Consider the following 19,061-nt stretch of genomic DNA (forward strand, 5'->3'; position numbering starts at 1 on the left):
TCCTTCCCCAGATTAGGGAAGTTCTTAACTATAATTTGTTCAAATAAACCTTTTTCCCCTTTCTCTCTCTTCCTCTTCTTATGGAACTCCTGTGATACAGATATTATTTCATTTCATTGAATCAGTTAGGTCTCTAATTATCCCCTCATGGTCTAGTAATTCCTTTTCCCTCTTTTTTTCAGCTTTATCATTTTCCATAATTTTATCTTCTGTTTCAGCCATTCTCACCTCTGCTTCTTCCCCCCTTGCTGTCACTGCATCTAGTTTATTTTGCATCTCATTTACAGCATTTCTTAATTCACTGTGACTACTTCTTAGGTCTTTGATTTCTACAGCTATAGATTCTCTGCTGTCTTCTATGTTTTATTCAAGCCCAGCTATTAGTCTTATGACTGTTTTCTAAATTGTTTTGTTCAGATTGTTCAGATATTTTGTTTATATCTGTTTTGAGTACAATTCTCTGGTTGTCATTTCTTCCTGGAATTTCTTTTGAGGAGAATTCTTCTGTTTCATCATTCTGGCTAGGCTTCTGTCTTTTACATGATTTAATAGCTTATTTTGTGACCTGCACCTGCAAGTACTACTATATTAAGAAAGGGTCATACACTGTCCAGGGCCTGGCACTTCAGTTCAGTAAGTGTTTTTGTAGTGTGTTGTGTGCACTCTGTGGTTGTGTCTCTGGCTGCTTTGTCTCACTGCTTGTAGTGGTGGATTGTTTGGACCTTCCACCAAATGTGCTTTGATTTGTTCCTTGAAGTATCCCTGGAAAAAAGGAAAACAAGGTGTGGGGGATGGGGGGCAGGGGAGGAAGCCTTATCCCATACAAGAAGAGAAATGAAAGGGGGAAAATTTTTAAAAGCAGGCAGAGAATCAAAGAAACTATAAGACTTAACCCAGAGAGAGATAGAGAGAGGAAAATGAAGAGGGAGGAGATACAGAAAAGGTATAAAAAGAATAGAGTAAAAATTCCTGATTAAACAAATAACCGAAAAGGAAGGAAGGAAGGAAGGAACGAAGGAAGGAAGGAAGGAAGGAAGGAACAAAGGAAGGAAGGAAGGAAATAGGAACTGACCAAAAATCAAATCAGAAACTATGAGCCTGATTCCAAAGGAAAGAAAAAAGAAAAGGAAGGTAGAAAGAAGAAGAAGGGAAAAGAGAAGAAAGGGAAAGAAAAGAGAAAAAAAATAATTTAAAATTGTTTTTACAAAACAGACCAACATACAAAACCACAGGACAGTTAGTTGTCTCTTGGTGCCTGGGATGGGTGGCTGTGATGGTCTAGAGGAGAGGCCACCTGGTTAGGTCAATGTCACTCTCACTCTGGTAGGTAAGCAGTTACCAGGCACGGAGAGGTGGGGTTTGGTGCAAGCGGGTCTCACCTCCACTGGGGACCACTGTGCTGTTCCCTGAAGCCCTACCATGTTGCCATGGGGACAAAAATGGTAACTCCTCAGTATCTCCTCTCCAGGCCACGTGTCTCAAACCACACTGTTCAGGCAGCCCTCATGGAGTGGCTCGGGCAGCCGGCCTGCCCTCCTAGGCACTTGGCTCGGATTCAGAACACACCCAGTGGACCACTCTGGGATAGCGCCATGCTGTGCAACCAACAAAGGGCCTCTGGCTGGTGCCTGCAGGGTCTTTTGTCATTGCAGGGGGCGGGCACTATGCCCTCCTCCCACAGTATTCGAGTGTGGGGTCTGCTCTCTCCTAGTGTGCCCCCCGAGATCGCTCTGGCACCCCGGCCCCGGCTCCCTACCCCACCAGGAGCAGGCACATGGCGGCAGCTCCAGTCCAGGGAAAGTCGCATGCCCCTGAAAACTCCAGTCTTTAGCTCCTGAGCCTGTTTGCAAAGTAGAAACTGGCTCTGCCCCTCGTTTTTGTTCCTCAGTCCATGGTCTAGAGAGGTTTTTCTCTTGTTCAAACACAAAACCACTCTTCCACTGCCTCCCTTTCCCTCCTTTTGTCTTTCCATAGAAGGGGTTCCCCCCTTTGCACCTTTGACACCCGTTTTCTCTCTCCCAATTCATAAGCAGGCATCTCTGTGCCGCCAAGCTCTGTCCACCTGTGGAGATCTTTCTGTCACTCTACAGCCTGTATTCTGGAGTATTCCGAGTGTCCTGACCTCAATACAACTGTGTTTGAGGGACGAGAGAAATTCTGGCCCCCTACGTATCTGCCATCTTAACTCCTCACTCTCCTCTTCTGTTTCTTGGAAGTTTGTGTAGATTTGTTATTATTTTTTCCCTTAAATATTTGATAGAATTCACCAATGGAACTGCCTGGTCTTGAAATTTTCTTTGCAGAGGGTTTTAAATTATGAATTTGATTTTTTAAATAGGTATAGTGCTATTTAAATTTTCTGTGTATTCTTGGGTCATCATTGATGTGGTGTCAAAGGATTTGTCCATTTCCTCAAAGTAACCAATTTTATTGGCATGAAATTGTTCCTAATATACTTCTAATATTGGTAGGATCAGTAGTTATGCTACCTCTTTCATTCCTGACACGGGATTTGTGACTTTTTTTTTCTTGTCAATCTGTATAGAGACATTAATTTTAGTGAGCTTTTGATTAAAAAAATGACAATAACCGGGTTTTGGGGTTGTTTTCATTGATTTTTCTCTTGTTTCATTCATCTCTGCTTATTATTTTCTTTCTTCTGATTACTTTAGATTTAATTCACTCGTGTCTATTATAAAAAAATATCTTTTCTTTTGTCTTTTATAAATTTCCTTCTAAGTACTGGTTTAGCAGTATCCCGCTGTTCAGTATTCTATGTTGTCATTTACATTCAGTTCAAAGTAAAAAAAATTTTTTTTAATGTTTATTTTTGAGAGAGAGGGAAGGCCCAGTGAGGGAGGGTCAGAGAGAGAGAGAGATGCAGAACCTGAGCTGTTAGCACAGAGCCCAACGCGGGGCTCAAATTCACAAAACCGCAAGATCATAACCTGAGCCAAAGTTGAACGCTTAACCAACTGGGCCACCCAGGTGCCCCAGGCGTTTTAATTTCACTTGTGTTCAGAAAACATACTATATATAATGTCAGTCATGTTAAACTTATTCAGACTTGTTTATGTCCCAGAATGTCGTTGTTCTTGGTAAATGCTCTTTGTGACTAAAAAAGAATATGTCTTCTGCTGTTGTTAGGTATAGTTTCCTATGCCAATTGATTCAAGCTTATTGATAGTGTTGTTCAAGTCTTCCACTTTCTTCCTTATGTCTGTCTGCTTATTCTTTTTTTTTTTTTTTAAATGTTTTATTTATTTCCAGGAGAGAGAGAGAGAGACAGCGTGAGCAGGGGAGGGTCAGAGAGAGAGGGAGTCACAGGCTCTGAAACAGGCTCCAGGCTCTGAGCTGGCAGTCAGCACAGAGCCCGACGCGGGGCTCGAACCCACGAACCGCGAGATCATGACCTAAGTGAAAGTCAGACGCTTAACCGACTAAGCCACCCAGGCGCCCCGTCTGTCTGCTTATTCTATCAACCATTGAGAAAGGGGTATTGATATGTCTCTGTAATTGTAGATTTCTTTATCTTTTCAGGTTTATCAATATTGCTTCTTGTGTTGTGAATCTTTGTTATTAGGTGCATAAATGTTTAGGATTATTATGTCATCTTAATGAAATGAATTTTGAAATGGCTGTCTTAATCTTCATTAATATTCTTTGCTGTGAACAGTACTTTGATATTAATAAAGGTATCCAGTTTTCTTTTGACCAGTGTTACAATGGTATATCTTTTTCCATTCTTTTACTTTTTACCCTATTTGTGTCTTTATATTTCAAATATATTTCTTACAGGCAGCATGTAACTGGGTTTTGCTTTTCTTTTATATCCAATCTGACAATCCCTTCCTTTTAATTGGAGGTCTTTAAACCATCTTCATTTAATGTGTTTTGTGCCTGTTGTTGGGCCTAAATCTATCACCTTGCCGTTTGTTTTCTATAGTTCCCATCTGTTCTTTGTTTCTTATTTTTTTTTGTCTTCTTTTGGACTGAGTTTTTAACGATGAAATGTTGACTATAATTTCCTCTTCTTTTTCTAGTTTCTCAAGGTGGAAGCTAAAGTTGTTATTTTGAGAAACCTCTGTTCTATCATCAATGTTTAGTGGACTGAATATCTTCTTTTAGCTGCATTCTTCCAAATTTTTATATGTTCTCATTTCCATTCAGTTGAAAAGATTTTCTCATTTCCCTTTTGGTTTTTTCTTTTCCCACAAGTCATTTAGAAGTAGAAGTGTGTTTTTTTAGTTATCTTATTAGCCATATATCTTAGTTTTTTGTGATTGATTTAGAGTTTATAGTATCCATTTTTGACTTACCACCTTGAAGTAATATCATTCCACTTCGTGTATAGTATAAGAACACACGATGTAATACATCCACTTCCAGCATCAGCTTTGTGCTCTTACTGTCTTCCATTTTACTTCTACATATGTTGTAAACAAAGTAAACCAAACCATACATTGTTATTATTTTTGCTTTAAACAATTATCTCTTAAAGAGACTTAAATTTTTTTCAAAATTAATTTATATTTGCTATTATTGCTGTATTTATATTTGCCATTTTCAGTGTTTTTCATTCCTCTTATAGATCTAAACTTCCATCTTTCTACTGGTCAAAGGACTTCCTTTACTATTTCCTTTTTTTTAGGGGGGGTGTTATTTGTTCTTGAGAGAGTGCGAGCAGGGGAGGGGCAAAGAGGGAGGAGAACAGAGGATCTGAAGCAGGCTCTGAGCTGACAGCAGCAAGCCTATTAGGGGGCTTGAACTCACAAACTGTGAGATCATGATTTGAGCTGAAGTCCGTCGCTCAACTGACTGAGCCACCCAGGCACCCCTCCTTTACTATTTCGTAGGCAGGTCTGCTGGTGATTGAGTCCTTCAGCTTTTACGTGTGAGAAAGTCTTTATTTTGCCTTCGTTTTTGGAAGGTATTTTCACTGGATATTGAATTATAGGTTCAGTTGTTTGTTTTCAGTGCTGTAAAGATGTTTCTCCTCTACTATCTTCCTGCTTCCGTTGTTTCCAACAAGGAATCTGTATTCTAATCTTTTTTTCTTCCATAGATAATGTATGTTTTTTTTTGTTTTGGGTTTTTTTTCTTTTTTTGCCTCTTTTAAGATTTTCTCTTTACCGTTATCATTAAGCAATTTGATGATGAAACACCTTGGTGTAGTTATCTTCGTGTTTCTTATGCTTGGGTTTGTTGAACTTCTTGCATCTGTGGGTTTATAGTTTTCTCTATATTTGGAAAAGTATCAGCTATTGTTTCTTCAGATATTTTCTTCTATGCTTCTACTCAACACACTCAATATTTCTTCTTTCTTGACCCTATTGAATATAGGTATAATAACTGCTCTAATGTCTTTCTCTATTAATTCTGTTACCTGTATCATTTGGGGGTCTTTTCCAGTTGATTGATTTTTATTCTCAATGTAGCTCACCTTTTCCTGATTCTTTGTATGCCTGGTAATTTTTTATTACACTCTTGACATTTTGATTTGACTGTCTTGGGTGCTGGATATTTTTGTATCCCTATAAATCTTTTTGAGCTATATTCTGTGTTATCGTTAAATTATTTAGAATTAGGTTTTTCCTTTTGAGACTTGCTTGTAAGCCATGCCAGGTGATCAGAACTGCATTTGGTCTAGAACTAAAACTTCTTCATTATTAAGGTACTAGCCTTCTAAGTATTCTACCCGATGTGTATTAATTATAAGAATTGTCCACTGTCACCAGCTTGTGGGAACACAAACTATCGCTGGTGCCGTGTGATCACCTCTCTAATCCTTCGGGGTTGTGTTTTCTTCAGCCTTGGGCAGTTTTTCTTACGTGTGCACTGGTCAGTATTTAGCTGAAGACTCAAGGGGGACCCTTTATGCATCTTCAGCTTTCTCTCTTGCTCTCTCTTTCTGTGCAGCTCTCTCCTCTCCAGTACTCTGCCTTACAGACTCCACACCTTGGCCTCCCTGGACTCCCAGCTCCATCTCCTCAACTCAGGAAGACAGTTAGGCTCTTCCCAGGTCCCTCCTCCCTGGCTACTGACTGCAGGCTTTCTAGGCAGGTAGTGAGGCTAACTATAGTGCTTACCTTGTTTCCTCCCCCTCAGGGATCACTGTGCTACACTGTTGATGCCCAGTGTCTGAAAATCATTGTTTCATAGACTCCATCTGGAATTTTAGTCGTTCTAGGCAAGAGGGTAAAATCTGGTCTGTGTTACTCCATCTTTGCTGAAATAGAAAGTTTTACAACTAATTTGAGTTTTGAGGGCTGAAACAAACATGGAGTGAAATGAGTACAGCCTAACTGAGCAGAAAGTCTTCAATTTATCCTGTAGCATAAACTGAGATAAGAGGAAATGTATCACTTTTATTTTGGTGGAAAACAACCTAATTTTTTTTATTGTCCTTCCATTTTCTGAATATCGTTGCTGCAGAGGAAAAAAAAATCCAACCAACTTTATTATGACATTACACAACCCCGAATAAATTACATCTAATTCCTACTGACAGCTTTGTGGGAGCCACTAGGAAAAGAGAACCGAAATGAGTGTTATTCAGTAAGTCAAATTAGCATTCCTGAAATAGGATGGCTGCTGGCTTATATAATGCTATCATATCAATAATAATGAGATTTAACATGAAGACTTCAGTCATGTGATTCTCAAGTCACAAACCTGAAGGTCCTTTGCGGATATATTTTAGAATGATACGGTCACGTGTTTCGTAAATGGGCTAATAGCTAAAACCAACCTCACTCTTCCCCTTGATTGCCTCATATAGGCCGTTAGCCCCAAGAACAGCACTGGGAGAGGTATCCACCCAGGGTCAGAGTACTCAGGGCTTCCTGGCTCCTACCCTCCTTAGTCCCTCAGGATCTTAACAGGAGGTTAGTGTGGGTGCTTCCTAAATATCAAGAGGCATGTAGGCCTGCTCCATATTAAGTAGATCAAAAGTCAGTGCCAAGTTTGTAGACATTAGGACCCTGAGAGCTTGGTTTTTGCTGTACAGGCATTAGAGAGGAAGTGGTTAGACTAGTTTTCTTTTTCCCCAATCAGAATGTTTACATGAGCCAATCCTGCTTATGGCCAGAGAGCATAGCCTTATCTGTCACTGACGTTTGTAATCCCACAGTTTGTTATACGGGTTGGTGGTTGGAGGAGGCAGAGAGAAAATGTCATTTTCTGATATTTTGAGTTTTAGTCCAATTACATTATCTGGTACGTACCATACTGCATTCCTAAGCACAATATTTATGCTAGAGACAGTAGTACATGGCTGCAACATGAGCCATGTGCTTAGGAGTGAGCATCAGTGGAAGCCAAATTAGCAAATTATGGATCTCAACAAAATGCTCGAAGCAGAAGAGCAACCAGATTGAGCCTGGAACAAAAGCATAGAGAGGAATGTAATTTGTCAGTTCACCGTGTGTGTGTGTGTGAGAATTACATGAGCCCTGCAGCCCATGCCCATGAGTGGTGAACAGAGAGGTCATTCTCTCCCATCCCAGCAGGCCTCCAGCTAGTTCTTTTATTTTGTTCATGGCATGGCTCTCCTTCTGTTTGCCCAGGCTAGAAACCCCGCCTTGTGCTCTGACCTTTTCCTCGCTCCAAAGAGCAGACCGGTCCTTAGAGCCTCTTGGGTTGCGTGTGCAGGCAACCACCCTTCTCCCTCCTGGAAGCCACCCCTGGTCTTACCTGGACCATTGAGGCAGCCTCCACCCAGGCCCTGGCTTCCCTTCCCCACCCTCTTCCTCATCCTAGTTGGCAGATTACTGCCACGGTGATTTTTCTGGAATACAGCTCCACTTACAGGGAACAGGGCTCCCCTCTTTACGAGTTATATTGGATTTGGAAACAAATCCAAATCCCTTAATGTGGTCTCCCAGGGCATCATGGGTGAATGATGAAGGGCCTCACCTCTGCTTTCCTAAACGTGTTTCTCGTGACCCCCTCCTGAGAACCTCACACTTCAGCATCAACTGAATTCCTACCACCTGCTCACCCACGGCACACTCCCACCCTCAGGCTGCGCTCCCGGGAGTGCGCCCTGGAATTCGTTGGCTAGGGCTGCTGTGAGAGCACCACAGAGTAGGCGGCTAAAACACAGAAACTGCTTATCCCACAGTCAGGAAGCCAGAAGTCTGAGGTCAGGGGGTAGCAGGGTTGTTCCTTCTGAGGTCTATGAGGGAGAATCCGGTCCAGCCCGACCCCCTAGCTTCTGGCGGCTGATTGGCAGTCTTTGCCTTTCTTTGGCTTGTGTCCAAATCTTCCCCTTTTGATAAGAGCATCAGTCATATTGGCAGGGGCCCACCCTACCGTAGAATGGCCTCACCTTAACTTGATTACATCTGCATTGACGCCTCTTCCAAATAAAGTCCTATCCTGAAGCAGTGTGGGTAGGGACCGTGAGGGGGCACAGTTCAGCCCATGACAACTGTACTTCTCTATTGAATTAGGAGTAGAGAGGGTTGGAAGGAACAGAGTGCAGTGATATGATACATATTTAGTACATTAAAGATCTGAGCAGTGCTGAAATAAGGAACCTAGCATCTCCAAACTTACTGGACCAGTGCCCCCTCCCCCACTGAAACCCACCAAACTAGAGTCCAGTGGGACACACTTTGGGAAACACTGTCTTCTGTCCCTGACTGCTGGATTTATGAGGCAGCCTTATATTCTGGAGTGCTGAAATGTGGCTGAGAGGCCAAAGCAGGGAGAGGAGAGCTGCTTCTGGAGGCCCTGGGGCCAGACACCAGGAGACCACCTAGGAAGGGCACAGCAGAGGGGCTCAGGATGGGCAGGAGGGGCAGCAGAATGGCAAGCCTCCCCGGAGGCCTGCAGTTGGAGCGCCTTGCTATCCACTGGGGCAGGGACCCGCTGCTCGCCTGCACATGACCCACGCCATCCAAACCCCTGGGCCAAGTCACTCTTGCTGTGTCCCACCTTCCAAATCACAGCCAGGCTACTTCGGGGCTCAATTATTTTCTATCACTGAAGCATTTCTACCACTTCCCAGTGATATTTTCTTAACGACTCTGGGCAAATAGAGTCGCCATCCTACTCGGAAACTCAGTCCCAGAGATCCCATGGAGGAAATTCTCTTTCAAGAAAGTAAGGATTTCATTAAATACACATTTAATTTCCCATGTGTGGTCGCTTTCAAGAGACAATCAGTCATTTGCTCTTAAGTGTGTGTTTCAGGCACTCATGGGGCACTTACTAACCTCCAAATGCCACCGGCCCAGCAGGGTCCGGCCTCAGAAAGATGTTTTCCTGTTAATGGATGACTCCGCAGCAGGGTCCCCTCTTTGGTGATGTTAAAGGGGTTTTGTGCGCCCTGCTTCTCTGTGCAGTAGGCGAAGCTTATGGGGGCGGGAACGGAGACCGCTAATAACAAGGCTTCTGTGTTTCTTCACACAGCTGATACCTATGTGGTTGCCAATGATTCAGTCAAATATCAAGGTAAGTCCTCCCTGGGTGGACTGGAAGGTAACTTCTCCCCAGAGAAGGTCATAACACTCATAGGGCTCACTGATGCTCCACTTACTGCGGAGAAAGGTGAAGTCACCATGCTCTCGGCCACTCGGTGCCGATAGGATCTGCGCCCACGCATGTTCATTGCTATTTCCTGGCCACTAAAATGGACTTTTTGTGGGGAGCCTGGCTGGCTCAGAAAATAGAGTGTATGACTCTTGATCTCGGGGTCGTGAGTTCAAGCCCCATGGGGGGTGTAGAGATTACTTATAAATAAAATAAATGACTTTAAAAAAAAATAAAATGGGATTTTTAAAAAAAATGCGTATTTATTTTTGAGAGAGTGTAAGTGGGGGAGGGACTGAGAGACGGGAACAGAGGATCCAAAGTGGGCTCTGCGCTCACAGCAGAGAGCCCCATGTGGGGCTCGAACTCGTGAACTGTGAGATCGTGACTTGAGCCAGTCAGATGCTCAACCAACTGAGCCACCCCGGTGCCCCTAAAATGGACTTTTTGTGACAGGAAGAATTCTGTTAAGAAAGGATAACATCGAATGACTGACTTGAGCAAGATGGGAAAGGATCTGGCCCCACCCCTTATCTGGGCGCCCCAGCCAGGAAGGGACAGACCCTGCCCGAGTGACTTTTCCGCTGCCAGGCCCTATCTGGGCCACACGTACCCCATGACCAGGAAAGGTTACTTGACATAATGATGGCGGAGCTGAGCCACCTGCTCCAAACCTGGGCTCCGCCTACAGCCGTCGTGAGGCTCACCCGGCAAGCAGGGGGCAGAAGATGGAACCCTTCTGGCTGAATTTCTTCTCCGCGTTGGGGAGGGATGTTGGTGGGAAAAGGGGGGGGGGTGACCTCAAGGTACCCAGACACCAAGAGAGAAATGCAGCCATTTGCAGTGACTGCAGGCGTGTGGTCTCATCTGTGGTGTTGGTGCAGTTTGTAGCCACAGGGGCCCCCGGCACCCCTGAAAACCTCGTCTCCCGCTACCTTTTACTGTGAAAAGCCACTTGTACTTCCTCCTTGAGGCGTTCAGTTGCCCCTCCCCCTGCTTTGTGGAAACCTGAGGCCCAGAGAGCTTGGGACCGGGCCTCTGCGTGTGCACCGACACGACAGAGAGACTGTAATCATGATTAAAATGTAACGAGCACATATTACGTGCCAACTTGCGCTCTAAACCCTCCATTAGTTCATTTATCCTTAAAAAACCAATCCCACAAGGTGTTACTGTCCCCAGTTTGTCCATGAGAAAAATCCAAACACAGACCGGAAAACCTTGTTCCCAGGGCTGTCCACAAAGCAGCTAGGGTTTGAGCCCAGGGAGCCGGCCGCAGAGCCCAGGCCCTTCTTCCCTGCTGCCTCAGGCCCTTGGGGTGCACAGCTCCCGGGGGCCAAGTACACGTGTCCGCTCCAAGTTCCTGTTGCAGTGGATGAGTCAAGCTGGGACCGGCATTGCTGGGATGGATCTGGGCCAGAGTGACGCTAGACTCACGCTGTCCGTCCCCGTCCCCTGCCCCGCACGCCGCCAAATCCGAGAGCCGGCCTTGCCGTCCAGGCCGCACAGCCCTTGAGCCACGCAGGAGTTCCGCCTGCAGAAGATGCCCGGGCCGGCGCCCCCTGGGACGCCCGTGCACCTTGGAAGGAAAGAAACTAAACGCAGATGTCTTGCCCTTTCTTAACAGCACTTATCCGCCGGACTCCAGCTTCGCCTCCAGGCCATTCAGAACAACGTGAACCACCACAGCCTCCGGGCGCTGCCGGGCTCGGCCCAGAGCAGCGCCGGCCTGGCGGCCCTTCGCAAGTGGCTGCAGTGCACCCAGTTCAAGATGGCCCAAGTGGAGATCCAGTCCTCGGAGGCAGCCTCTCAGTTTTATCCTCTATGAGCGGACTCCTCGGCTCTCAGCGTCAACACTCTGGTTTAGCAATAATGGGTTTCCAAACAAAACAATTTGATCCAAGCAGGCTGGGGAACACACTGGTACTGTCCATTCTCTTTCTAGTCTAGTAAAAGACGTGCAAAGGCCAGAGAAGGCCAACAATGAAGCTTTCTTGCTACACATATTTCTGATGACTCCTTGGGCTATCTGATTAAGTGTTTCCTTACATTATTTTTTAAAAAAAAAAAAAAAACAAATCATTTTTCTTTAACTAACTTCTATTTTTTTTAAGAAAAAAAAAATAGACTGGTGGGTACTCACAGAAAAGTTGTATAAATACCCCTGTTGCTATTTTTGATGATAGAGAATAAATAGGGTTTTTGAAACCTTTGTAGTGTTTTTTCTTAAAATCCACTCTTGGCAATGCAATAAAAAAAACCCGTCACCACAAGCCAGTGACACTTGACTGAAGCTTTTTGTCATTATCCTGGGCAAAGTGGCAGCTTGCAAGGACCATTACAAAGTGCACTTAGAAATTAGGTGGTTAACCTGTGCCAATTGTTTTCTTTGTTTTCTAATCTCATTTTCCAAAACTGTCCAGTAAGTTTTATTATTTTTAAAACCAATTTTTCAACTCATTCGTTCTAGGCTGTACTTTCTTGTAAGCTTTATGATAAGCACTTAAGTTTTGTGAATAATAAATTTTATTCTTTTGTTAACACTTGGAATACAATTCAATTTAACACTGTAGATCCACACTGGACCAGGAGATTCCCCACGCTGGCACAGATCACCGCACCTGGAGTTACGTTTCATAAAACAGAATTTTAATAGTGTAAGAGCACCAGGATTTATCAGCACTCTTACTTAGCATTTGACTGTGCATTCACAAATGATCTTTCTCTTCTCTATCCCTGTAATGCCCTGACGACAAGAAGACTTACTATACATTTAAGCTGTATATTGACATGCTATTAAATGCATTTTTTATTATCTCTGTGAGCCTGGGGTTTTTTAAAATCAGTTTATACGTTTCTTGTAAACTTGGAAAACTCCGCTAACTTCCCTTAAAACCAAAGTACAATTATTGAGAGGAAAGGCTTTCCTTCAGGTCATTTTGGTAAGAGAAATACACAATTTATTTGAAGTCTGTTTTCCAGGAAGGACCTGAGGATATGAGGCTTTTTTTTTTTTTTTTTTATGTTGGCTATTAGGAGGCCTTTCTTTTCTGCTGGGAAGTGTGGTATCTTCATGCTTCTCAGGGGAAAACAAGTCCTCAAAGGTTTAAGTGTTTCGCCTGAGTTCTGGAAAGACAGGCTTTTTGGGATGAGCAACTGGGTGTTATATGGAAACCAACTTGACAATGAACTATTTAAGAAAAGAAAAAAAAAAAAAAAAGACAGGCTTGGGAGAGCTTCATCCCTATGAAAACTTGCAGGGAGCCGGTCGGTTCCTAGATTAAGAAGATATGAAGATAAGAAGAATGATCATTCTTCATATTTCACAAATGAGCTCTTCGGAAAGGCCATCCCCAGCTTGAATGCTCCCTGTTGGGCTTGGCAATGCCTCCGTGACCCTTCTGTCTTGTATAGAAAGTTCTGCGTGTACTTCCCTCACTCGTATGCTGTGCCAACTTTGAGGTTATGTCCTGTCTCTGTTCCCCAGGGTCTGGCACGTAGTACGGGTTTAATTGATGTCTGTTGAACTGAATGGATCTGATTAAGCAACAGGTCTTTCATGAGCCACCCAGTGGGCTCAGCAAGGGCTGAATTGTGACATTTTCTGTTTGAGCAGCGATTCCTGGAGCGGGTAACGGAAACAGGCCGGAGAGGGGAGGCCTTCGCTGCTTTCCCTGTGAAACATTTAACTGACTTCCCCATCTCAGCTCCACTGTAGCCCAGCCCTTTGCTAGCCCTGAGCCCACCCTACCTCAGGCAGCTGGGATCTGAGCCGTCCCAACCTACCAGCAGACAAGGTCCAGGGTCCTCCACAGGCTCTTCTCCAACCCCAGTTCTTTCAGTGGACTCAGTTTCCCTTTGTATTTACATCTCCCCACTCCCCCCACCTCCCCCCATCCCGCCAAGGGCTGGAGATGAGCCCTCAATTCAGCCTTCTTGACTGGGCTCCCATCTAAAGCTTCCTACTGTCGGGACAAGTTTCCTTTACTCCAGGTCTGCGTCCTTGCCCCTGAGCGCTGTGACCCTCTTTCCTGCCACCCTGACCCAAATACCATCCTTGATGGGACCCTGCCACTTCACTGGTTAATAGAGACCAGTAAGCTGCTTCTCTGGCCTCCACTCCCCTTGCCCCTGCTCTCCAGTGTCCTCATCTTCTTTTTATATCCTTAGGTCAGCCAGTCAAACCACCCCCCCACCCCCCCGGGGCGAGTCAGACTCAGGTTCTTAGAAGAATAAAACGTCAGGGAAAGAGGGGACAGATTTAGCAGGATTGGTCCTAAACAGGTAAGAGGAGAAGCCATTCACCTAGATCAGGGGTCGGCCCACTGCCCGTTTTTGTAAGGTTTTATCGGAACACAGCCACACCCACCATGTACGTACTGTCTATGATGCTTTTGTGCTACAAGGGCAGAGTTAAAGAGGTGGGACAGAGGCGTGTGGCCCTGAAAGCCTATAACATTCACCGTCTGGCCCTTTGCAGAAAAAGTCTGCTGATCGCTGGCCTAGCTGAAGGCCACTGAGAGAGAGACCGTGTGGAACCTTTGCATGGATGTAGCTTCTAGCCCCCTCAGGGGTTCTGAAATGTCATCACTAATATTTCCTCATCTGTAAAATGGGGGCAGTGGCACATTCTACTTCACAGGCTTGTTGAGCTGTTACAAGGATGCAAGCAGAGAGAGCAGTGCCTGGCACGTGGTAAGCACGCAATAAAAGTTATGAGTTATTATTCTTTCTGTCATGTTGAAGCCTAGGGAAGTTAAGCTACTTGCCCAAGGTCACATGGCTAATAAGAGGCAGAGCTGGAACCTGACCACAGGCTGCCTAATGCCACGGACTGGCCTCTCAACCATGGCCCGTATTAATTCCTGCTATGGCCACCCTGCAGCCCCCTGTGACAGCCTGGCAGCCACAGAAGGCAGAGAGTGTCCAACACACTTTCCATGATCCAGATTCGGCCAGTACTAATTATTGGCTTGGAGAGGGTCAGGGCGTAGAGTCAGTGTTCCTTCCCCCATGGATTCCTACTGGCTTCAGAGTGTGAACAGAACATTCTGAGATTCCCAAGGGTAGAATGAACTGAAATCTGCAAATGCATAGATCCCATGATTGTTTGCCATGGGCATGCCTCTTACTAGCTGGGTGACCTTGGACAGGATACTAAACCTCCGTGGACCTCTGTTTTTCCTTACCTGTAAAAGGGAGCGATCCACCCATCTCCCAAGGGTGGTGAAAAGCTCACATGGCACTTGGGAGAATCCAAGGACTGCCAGGAAGACCAGAGACGCCTTCACCTTGTGAAGACCACTCAAGGGAACACTTAGCCAGTCCCTCGGAAGTAAGAGCTACAGCCGCAAGAGCCAAATGTGGTCACTAGCCGAGGGTGTCCAGTCTCCACCATGCATCCTCTCTTTACAAGCATGTCATTCAGCCTGTCATCGGGTGTTTTCGGCAAATCTCTTCCCAGAGAGTCTCATCTGAAGTCAAGTGGTGGCAGCCACTGCACCGTTTCCAAGCTGCGAAAGCCAGATAAGATCGGATCGGATTGGAGAAGATGGGTTATCCGCCAAGACTCCTTCCTGAGCTGGGGTCGAAGGACCTTTGGTGATAATATGGACAATGCAGATCATTTCATATACTTCCTTAATAGAATTAACTTGCAAATGTGTGTATTGAGTGGGTTGAGTGCTTTGACAGTAATGGAAGTGGTTGGAACTCAATGGAACAGTATCAGACCATGTTTTTATGAGAGTTGATCCATTTGGGGGCCGAAATGTTACACCTAAAAGGTCGGCCAGTTCATTCCACTGATGGGAGCAGCAAGCAGTAAGCCTCTTGAATAGGATCTACGAGAAACCACAAGAGCTGTCATTTATCGGGGATGTGCTCGGTAGTGAGCACTTTACATATATTACCTTTTCTCCTCTCAGCGCTCCCCCCACACTAGTATTCCCATTTTGCAGATGAGGCAACTGAGGCCCAAAGATTATATAATTTATCCAAGGTCATACAGCCAGGTGTAATAGCATTAGGACCAGACAGAGTCCAAGGGTTCATTTCTCTTCCCTTTTTCTGTTTCTGGGCTCTTTTGATTAACACGTGCCAAGAGCACGGGATAGAGAAATCTGAGGGCTTTCTTGGAGCAGCTCAGTCTTGGTGTTTCTGTTTATTGATCAACCATCATAAATTTCCATCAAGCCAGCGTCACATCATCTGACAAGGGCATTTCCTCCTTTGCTCTGGGAATTCATTTATTTGAAAAAGAAATTATGGGGCACAAGTTAAATAGCACATAGTTTTCCACTTCATATAACAGTTTTATGGAAAAGAATAAAAATGTATGAATTTAAGAGCATGATAATGAACTCTTAGATTGGAAGTTTGGTGAGACTTCGCTCAGCCCTGCGGATACTGGCTCCAATGAATTATCACCATAGCTGCCATATATGAGGGCTTACTACATATCAGGCACTTTAGATACAGCATCTCATTTAATCTCCACAACCGTAATGGGAGGAGGGCACTTCTGTTATCAACCCCATATTACAGATGAGGAAACTAAGGCACAGAGAGACCAAATACTTGCAGGAGTCACTCAGTAAAAGAACAAAATTCGAATCCAGATCTGTCTGCCTCCAAATCCCAGATTCTTTCTGATACATAATCTGATAGTTAATGATGCATGGAGTCCTTTGCTACTCACCTGACCAGCAAGGTAGAACAATGTAGACCCAAAGTCACCAGGTGGCAGAAAACTGGGTTGAACTTAGCCCACCCCATGTTTTGTTTGACGAGTTCCAATTTGTCATTTCTTGTTTTAGTTTGAAATCGCTTTGATGGAGCACACAGCCTCTGCTTTTGTATAGGGTCCCATCACTGACCTCTGCCTCCCAAGTAGACCCCGAAAGCGTCTCGGCAAAAATCCTGTTGCATCTAGGTTGACGTACAGGGCCTGGTTTGCTTCACACATTCACCTGTCCTGCCCTGCAGGTGTGGGGGCGTTTGCCACCCAGTTCAGCCCGACCTCTCATTTTATGGGCTCCCCCCGAAAGCCAGTGGCAAAGCAGGACTTGGGGCTGTTCTCTCCGCCCCTAGTAGCCTCGCTCCACCGGCTTCATTCCTCTGCCCCCAGCTCCATGGCCACTGGCCCGAGGCCCTGGCGCTCCCCACGCCCACCCATCCCTTTGACCTCATTTCAGGTTGGGGCTGGTCTGTCCAGTCTACTGCCATCCTCGGAGAATCCAAGGTCAGTGGGTGGTGTCAGGTGGACCGGCACCAGCTCTTCCCTGCAGGGTGCACAGGACATTGGCAGAAGCCTCGGATTTGGTTGAACAAAGAGCTGGCTTTTTAATTATGCAGCCCAGACAGGCCCCCACCAGCAGGCCGGTGGAGAGGGGAGCCTCCCAGGGCTGGCTGGCAGACGCCCTGATTTCCGCTCCTTCAAGTGGCCACTTGGAAAAGAAAGGAACCAGCAACTAATCAAGCGTGAAGGACAGAAACACTCCAGGTGAGGACAATCAGGCCCCACTGAGCTGGGGATGCGGGGCGGAGGGGGGGGTGCTCTGCAGAGGGGGCAGCTTGGGCCAGTTCCAGACGGCGGGGTGTATCCAGAGCCCGCAGCTGAGTGCTGAACCCTGGGCTGGGGGCTGGGAAGTCAGATGCACACAGGCCGGGCAGCTGGGTCGGTTCGAGACTTCGCCGCAGACCTGTTCCCTGACCGTGGGCAAGTCACTTGATCTTGCTAATCCTTGGCTTCAAGGGCAACAAAATGGAGGTGGGAATTCCTCTCTTCCAGCCTTTCTGTAAGGAGGAAATGCGATCATAGCTGTCAGGTACTTAGCACAGAGAGGGAATCGTAAACAAGAATGACAGCCAGACTTTAAGGAGCGCTCACGACTCCTAGGTATGCCGGGCTCTGTGCTACGCGCCCCATGTTCATGCAGCCATTTATTCTTCAGACTGTCATGCCATGTGACAGCTGGTGTTTTGCTGAAATGAAATCACAGCTTGCAATGGGAATTTGGCTCCAATCCTTCTGAGTGCGGCGTTCCCACGCTGCTGCGCTCCGCGTGGTGACTCCGGGCTCCCTCCACGTTCCTCTGTTTGAGCAACTGGGAAATCCTCCTCCACATGGTTTGTTCTGTCATCATTGGGACTTCGCATGGTATGAACACATCCTCGTGTGTGTCATGGGGATACTTATGTTGAAGATAATAAATGGATATGCTCTTTCTTCTTCTCCAGGAAACCACAGTCCCCAGCCTAGCTTCGTGGATGGCATGGGCCAGAAGGTCGTTCAGATGTAGGGAAGGTTCTGGTCAGATTAGAGGAGGAAGCAGAGAGCCCACCTCTTCTGGACCCTGGTGGATCACTGACAAAAGAAAAAGGGATGTAGGGCATCCCGATGTAGGGCAGGGCTGAGAGGCCAGGCAGACATGTCTGTATCTTCTCCCACGGGGGCGAGGGTGTTGTAAAAATACCCAGATGGCAATGCGCCCAGGAGCCCCACAGCACTGTGGCACGTCCTCCTTAGGAGAAGTGCCGGTGGCCATGGGCAGCCTCGGTGGGAGGGGGGTGACTGCACACAGGAGCCGGCACCCCGGCCCCGGCCACCCTCTCCCAGCCGGTACGAGGGTACAGCTTCCAGAGTCCCCGTGGCTGGGGCTGAGAGCAGGAAGCTGGGCAGAGCCCACAGTCAGGAGACATTTGTGTCTGAGCCGTGGAGGCAGACGACTCGCCACTCACCCTCCGAGATTAGAAGGGCCCGGGGCAGCCCTGCTGTCACCTGAGGCAGGGGCAGCCCAGGCTGGCCCGGCACCTGCCGGGACCTCAGCCGCTCCATCTGAGCTCGGTTCCCTCTGCGCCAGAGACCCCAGGCACCAGCTCAGGGCACACCCAGGTGCCTTCTAGACGGGAGCAGGCCTGGGAACATGGCTTGAAGGCTGAGCCCGAGACACGGTCATCCAAAGAGACCCAGGAAGAGGCCTGAATCCCATTAATTTTGCAAACCCAGGTTTTTCTACCTCCATCCACAATGAGGTGGAGACTCTCAAAAGTTACGTGCAATAAAATGCTGTATTTTTTTTCTTTATGCCGTGTGCATGGTGTTAAATTCATAACCCACAGTTAATTAATTAATTCTACAAGTATTTCTTGTGCCCAGACAATGTTTGAGGGGCCAGAGATTTGGCAATGAATAACACCAAACACCAGTGTGGGTTCCTGTTCTCAGGCACCTTCTATTTAAAAAAAAAAAATTTTTTTAATGGTTATTTTTGAGAGAGAGAGGGAGAGACAGACAGACAGACAGAATGCAAGTAGGGGAAGTATACAGAGAGAGGGAGACAGAATCCAAAGCAGGCTTCAGGCTCTGAGCTGTCAGCACAGAGCCCAATGTGGGGCTCGAACCCATGAACCGTGAAATCATGATCTGAGCCGAAATCAGATGCCTAACCAACTGAGCCATTCAGGCGCCGCAGGCACCTTCTATGTTTTGTAAATGTTTTCTTTATTTATTTTGAGAG

The 19,061-nt window shown here is 46.2% G+C and overlaps 1 protein-coding gene across 2 annotated transcripts in view; it reads left to right on the plus strand.

Moving 5' to 3' along the window:
- UNC79 (unc-79 homolog, NALCN channel complex subunit) overlaps window positions 1-11,627 on the plus strand; it is a 208,017-nt gene extending 196,390 nt beyond the window's left edge. For both annotated transcript variants that reach the window (XM_039217277.1, XM_039217278.1), the window contains 2 exons: window positions 9,421-9,462; window positions 11,168-11,627. In XM_039217277.1, coding sequence (XP_039073208.1) covers window positions 9,421-9,462; window positions 11,168-11,368 — 243 coding nt within the window. In that variant the 3' untranslated portion in view covers window positions 11,369-11,627. The remainder of the gene's footprint in view (window positions 1-9,420; window positions 9,463-11,167) is intronic.
- Window positions 11,628-19,061: the final 7,434 nt, after the last annotated feature.

This window comes from Hyaena hyaena, unplaced genomic scaffold (genome assembly GCF_003009895.1).
Source record: "Hyaena hyaena isolate Hyena2069 unplaced genomic scaffold, ASM300989v1 scaffold_676, whole genome shotgun sequence".
Lineage (NCBI taxonomy): Eukaryota > Metazoa > Chordata > Mammalia > Carnivora > Hyaenidae > Hyaena > Hyaena hyaena.